Source organism: Aphelocoma coerulescens, assembly GCF_041296385.1.
Source record: "Aphelocoma coerulescens isolate FSJ_1873_10779 chromosome Z unlocalized genomic scaffold, UR_Acoe_1.0 ChrZ, whole genome shotgun sequence".
NCBI classification, from domain to species: Eukaryota; Metazoa; Chordata; class Aves; order Passeriformes; family Corvidae; genus Aphelocoma; species Aphelocoma coerulescens.
Window position 1 is genome coordinate 16013017 of NW_027184085.1, and position 5017 is coordinate 16018033.

Below are 5017 nucleotides of genomic sequence, written 5' to 3' on the forward strand. Positions count from 1 at the left end.
TCAGGAACAGTAACACTTTATTTTTGAAAGAGTACAATTATTTTTCTGAATTTGCCCAAAAGCATTCCTTGTTTTCTTTCCAAGAATATTCATCCTCATAAATCTCCTGTAATATAAACAAAGAATGGGAAATATTGTGAGTCTGCTACATACAGCCACAAACCAGGCCAAATAACTCAATAGCCATTCCACTATTATTTACTGATCACAACAGCACTTGGCTGGCAAGCAGAAGAGAGGGCAGCACCCTTAGATCATACAAACTTGGCTGAACCTTGGGCTGATCCCCACTGAATTTAAAAGGGCCCACCTATACTGAAGTCAATTGAACACAGAGATATAGAAGAAATTATGTAAAAACTGTAGAATACACAGCATTCATACTGCCACATTAGCCTACTGTACCATCATTTTGAGAAGAGTATTTAGATGTAACAAAATGTCAATATTAAAAAAAATTACATTATTACACTAAATACATTACTATCAGATCCTAAGGACAGACTGGATGACCCAGCTGCAGTCCAGTCTTAAGCAGCAAATTCAGAGTCCCTGACTATTCATTCTGAGAGAACTTCAGTCTCCTCAAGTAGGCATCAGAAAAGTGTAGTGCAGAGAATATCACTGTTAACCCCATGCCAAGTTCTGCCAGGGAGAGAAGGCAGAGATAATGCTCATTACTTGCATGCATCACTGTGGTTATACAATGAGACTCTTTCTAGACCTGGGCTGGTTTCTCCACACACTGTTGTGTGCCTATATTAGCTTTGGGACTTCTGCTCATCCCTTCATTGTGTGCTGTTGCTTAATGTTTTATGCCTTCTCATGGCCACAGCAATGAGCGGAAAAGAGAAAGACAAGAAATGCTCCTTTTACTTGCAAACTGCAATGCTGTCCAAAGCAAAGCGGACTCAAAAGTTCTTGCACAAGCCTGTGCAGAACTGAGTTTTGCTAGTCAAAAGAGGAGAGCTCAGGCTTTCTTTACTTTGACCCCAGGATGGCTTCAAAATAAAGAGGAGATGGGTGGTACAGGTACAGGAGAATCCTCCAGATACTCTACCTGCCACATATGGGCCCGGCTGCATTAGAGGGAACTCACTGGTGCTAGACACTGACAACCCATCTGGAGCAGCTGCCTGTAATGCTTCTAAGGCAGCCCAGACGTCTAAGACTAGCATATGCCTAAATTTGAATTTGTCCCCAGACATACCTTTTTCCATATCGGGACAGATGCTTTTAAGGTATTGATGCAGTACATTACAGCTTCAAGGGATTCTGCTCTGTGTGGAGAGGAGACTGCAATAATTACACTTGCTTCAGTTATTGGAACCACACTAGGGAGAGAAGAGGAACAACAGCAGCTTTAGCTAACACTTAACATCAAGAGTATCCAAAAGTTGTAGCCATGTCACGTCAGTATTCTGGTCACATGCTCTCCTGACTCATTCATATGAAGCAAGTGTCAAACCACATCCAAAAGATTATACACTTTTTAAAAGAAAGAAAACCACAACTAAAAGCACTACCAGATGTTAGAATTCCACACTTTAGAATAAATAAGCCCACCAGACATAGGCTTTTTTCTTCCATTCTTCCTTTTTTTTAAATTAAGCCTATGGAATTAAGAGGGGGAAGTTGTTAACTTGTAACAATACATAGGAAACTTAGTGGAAGCTGGCTTAATACTGAACAATAACAAGTAGAACAGCCAGTTCTTATCTGAAAACCTAAGAAATCATTTCAGTTTGCATAAGAATTTGTGAAAGAAGAAATTAAGCGCCTCACACTATGCAGATTTTGCAATGAAACCCAATTTTTGATGAATCCTGATTTTACATTCTGAAGTTTCCTACTTGGTGTGTTGTGTTACAAACTTAACAGAAGCACAAGGTTTTGTGTGCCTCCTCACAATTGCACTATTCCCAAAATCTGCCTCCCAGTCCTCCCTGAATAGTAAGACTTCTCCAGCACAGTCCATAAGAAGAAATCTCAGCTTAAATGCTTTGAGATGCCCTCAAGACAGCCACCCTCTCTGTTGACTGTAGAGGAAATCTAGGGAAATTACCCCTCAGACCTAGTATCTTACTTACCCTTTGCAATTACATCCTAAATTCCTTCAGGATTTCTGCAAATCCTGCTAGTTTCAGCAAGAAATCTTCCCCAAACAGGGAAGACCCAAGAATACATCAGACACTAGTATTCCATGTTTTGAATCTAAAGGAAAATGCTTATCCAAGACACAAGGAACAACAGGTTTTCCTACAAGCATGGCTGGCAATTACTATGCCCCATATCCTAAGCTTTCAGACTTTTTATAGCATAAATAGACTTAAATCTGACAATAAGAACATTCTGCAGCCTCTCAACAGGAGAAAGAGGAAAAAAAGAAAGTGCTGCCAGCTTCAGACCTTTTAAAAATAAAGAACAAAACAAACCAACAGCCTCCACTTCCCTGGAGTGAAATATCTCCCCACTTTCAAAACATCACACCAGCATCAAAGATCCTGCCAGGCTAAGCATGGACTCCAGCAAACCCTACCAATAAACACAGTTTTGAAAATAAAATTTTTGAAACTTAGCTTCAGAGCAAGAGCTTTGCTGCACTATGGTTTCTAAACACTCCTGCAGGTTCTGCAACTACATAAGCATAGCCATGCATCAGACAAGGATTAATACTCCAGTTGCAGAAGAAGGGTCTGGACATACATACCCAAGTCTATGGTGCACTGCAATATGTTTGACTGAAGGCCATTTCTGTCTAACATCTCTGCAGATTTTCTTTATTTCAGTCTCTGCCATTGAAGTATATGCTTCATATTCTAAGTGGATCACTTTTTTTCCTTCAAAATTATTTCTTGTAGTACCTAAACAAAAGTGATTTATCAACTAAAAGCACTGAGTAAATAATACATATTGTATCCTTATAAAACCTATTATGCATTTACTGCATAATAATATATACTATATTAATACGGAGTAAGATCCAGGATGTCCTGCTATGGTCAAGGTCAGCACTGCGAAAATATAAACAACCTCCCCTAATCATGGCTGCATAATGACATTATTTGAACAAGATAAATCTTTACTAAAAAAGGAAGAATTTAGTTCACACATTATATAGGTCTGCAGCCCATAACACCCAAGGCTGGGACATCTTCTGCCGTAACTGCTAAGTTACGTGGCATTTGCCCATGCAATTTTTAAATGTCCAGTACTTAGGAGCCTAGTAGCACTAAGGTTTAAGCACAAAGGGGTTTCATATGTGTGCCACGTGCATTAAGCACAGAACAGAGCTACCAGCCTTACCTTCACCAGCCCATTAGTAGAAGAGTGCTTCACTTTCAGACCTGAGTTGCAGGACCTCACATACAGGTGTGGACATGAAGCTGGCATAGCCACAATATTCCATTTCCCACCTTGAACAAGTTCTATCCCAGGGGACAGGAGAACAACTCCCAAGCAGTTCTCTGCTTCAGAGCTGAGGTTCTGTTCAGTCCTAGGACAGCTATACCAGCCAGAAAGCTTCTCACCACTTCAGCCCACTGCAGCTATTTATGAGCTGCCATGGTCTTGCTCTAATAATTCAGAACCCGTTTTCTAAACTTCCTGGGTTCAGACCAGGAACTGATTTATTTGAGAACTACAAGTCGGGATGTGGACAACCTAGGTTCCATTTATTAGACTATTAACATACCCACAGACTTAGCTCACAAATATGATACTCACCAATGAACAGAGACACTGCCCCACAGTATGGTGAAACGACCAGCTCTGACACTTCATCTACAGAGAGCTTTTCAGACTTGAGCTTGATAAAATCTTTTGGCACATCTTCGCTTTCTTCCATATCACCCTAGAAAAACTGAAACCAAACAGACTGTTGTTCATGGAGATACTAGCATCAGGCAACTGCTTTTAATCCAGTGCTGATGCTTCAATTTATGCAGAACACAGGCACTACCTATTTGCCCAAGAGACTAGCCTACATGTGAAATTCACTTCTCAGCAGTCTCACTAAGAGAATATTAGCTGCAAATAACAAGCAATGACCTGGTTTTAATGCATACATATTTCTTTCTGATAGGAAAGTCTCATACAGTGGGATGAAACTATAACTAGCTTGATGCCCTGGTTTAACAGTACGTTCAACCAGCACAGACCACCGTGTGGTGCTGGTAAAGCTGTGGTGATATTGTCAGTCCCTCCTACTTACCAAATCAAGTAATTTATAACAGAGATTTCTGATAAACAGCGATTACAGTTCTAATCCTAAAGTTGAGTATGCTCTCCAGGACATTCAGGACCTGATACTATCAGTCTGTTTCAGACACACAGGAGATACTTCTCACTTTTTTGAGTAGAAACCAGTCATCAGATTACCTAAGAATGAGAAGTATTTTGATCAGCAGCAATGGAACAAGCTCAAGTGAATAGACAGACAGGCACTTGAAAGCAGGCAAAGAAATGAAGCCATTCTAAGGACACCTCTTTAACAGCAACAAACTAACAAAATTTCTCAGCAGCAGACAATTATTTTTTCTATATTATCTTTCTGTTAAAAAGTGGCAGGAAATTTTTCATTATTATCTTATTTAGGCAAGCCAAGTGTCTATTGGTAGGAAGAAACAACCAGGAAAGAGTAACAAGACCTAAAAACCAGATTTAAAGCAATGCCTGACCTCTCTGCCAAGTGTCTTCCATTTACTGAATACATGTTAATCATTTACAGCAGCACTGGCTTATAGTTTCTGCTCAGCACAACTGCACTCTCCAGACGGAAATACAAGCTGGGTTCTCTCAAAAGAGTACTGGGGTGGAGGGAGAGAATTGCAGCTACATCTCCAGACCTAAACAAGAAAAGGTTCTTGTAACATCATACAGAATTCCTGAGGTATTTTAGCACAGGATTACACACCACAGGAAACTAGGCAATGAGTGATACCTACCTAACAGAACCTGCACAGGTTCAGCCTCCACTAATCGGTGGGATGATGGCAACCTCGTCTCCAGGCTGCAG

General features: G+C 40.4%; 1 protein-coding gene across 1 annotated transcript; it reads right to left on the minus strand.

The window, feature by feature from the left end:
- On the minus strand, positions 1 to 3847 carry LOC138103147 (molybdopterin synthase catalytic subunit). Its single transcript, XM_069001195.1, has 4 exons — positions 3727 to 3847; positions 2711 to 2864; positions 1211 to 1334; positions 1 to 106 (listed from the first exon to the last, which is right to left on the minus strand). The coding sequence occupies exons 1-4, from the start codon at positions 3845 to 3847 to the stop codon at positions 38 to 40; spliced, it is 468 nt and encodes a 155-aa protein (XP_068857296.1). The 3' UTR covers positions 1 to 37.
- Positions 3848 to 5017: the final 1170 nt, after the last annotated feature.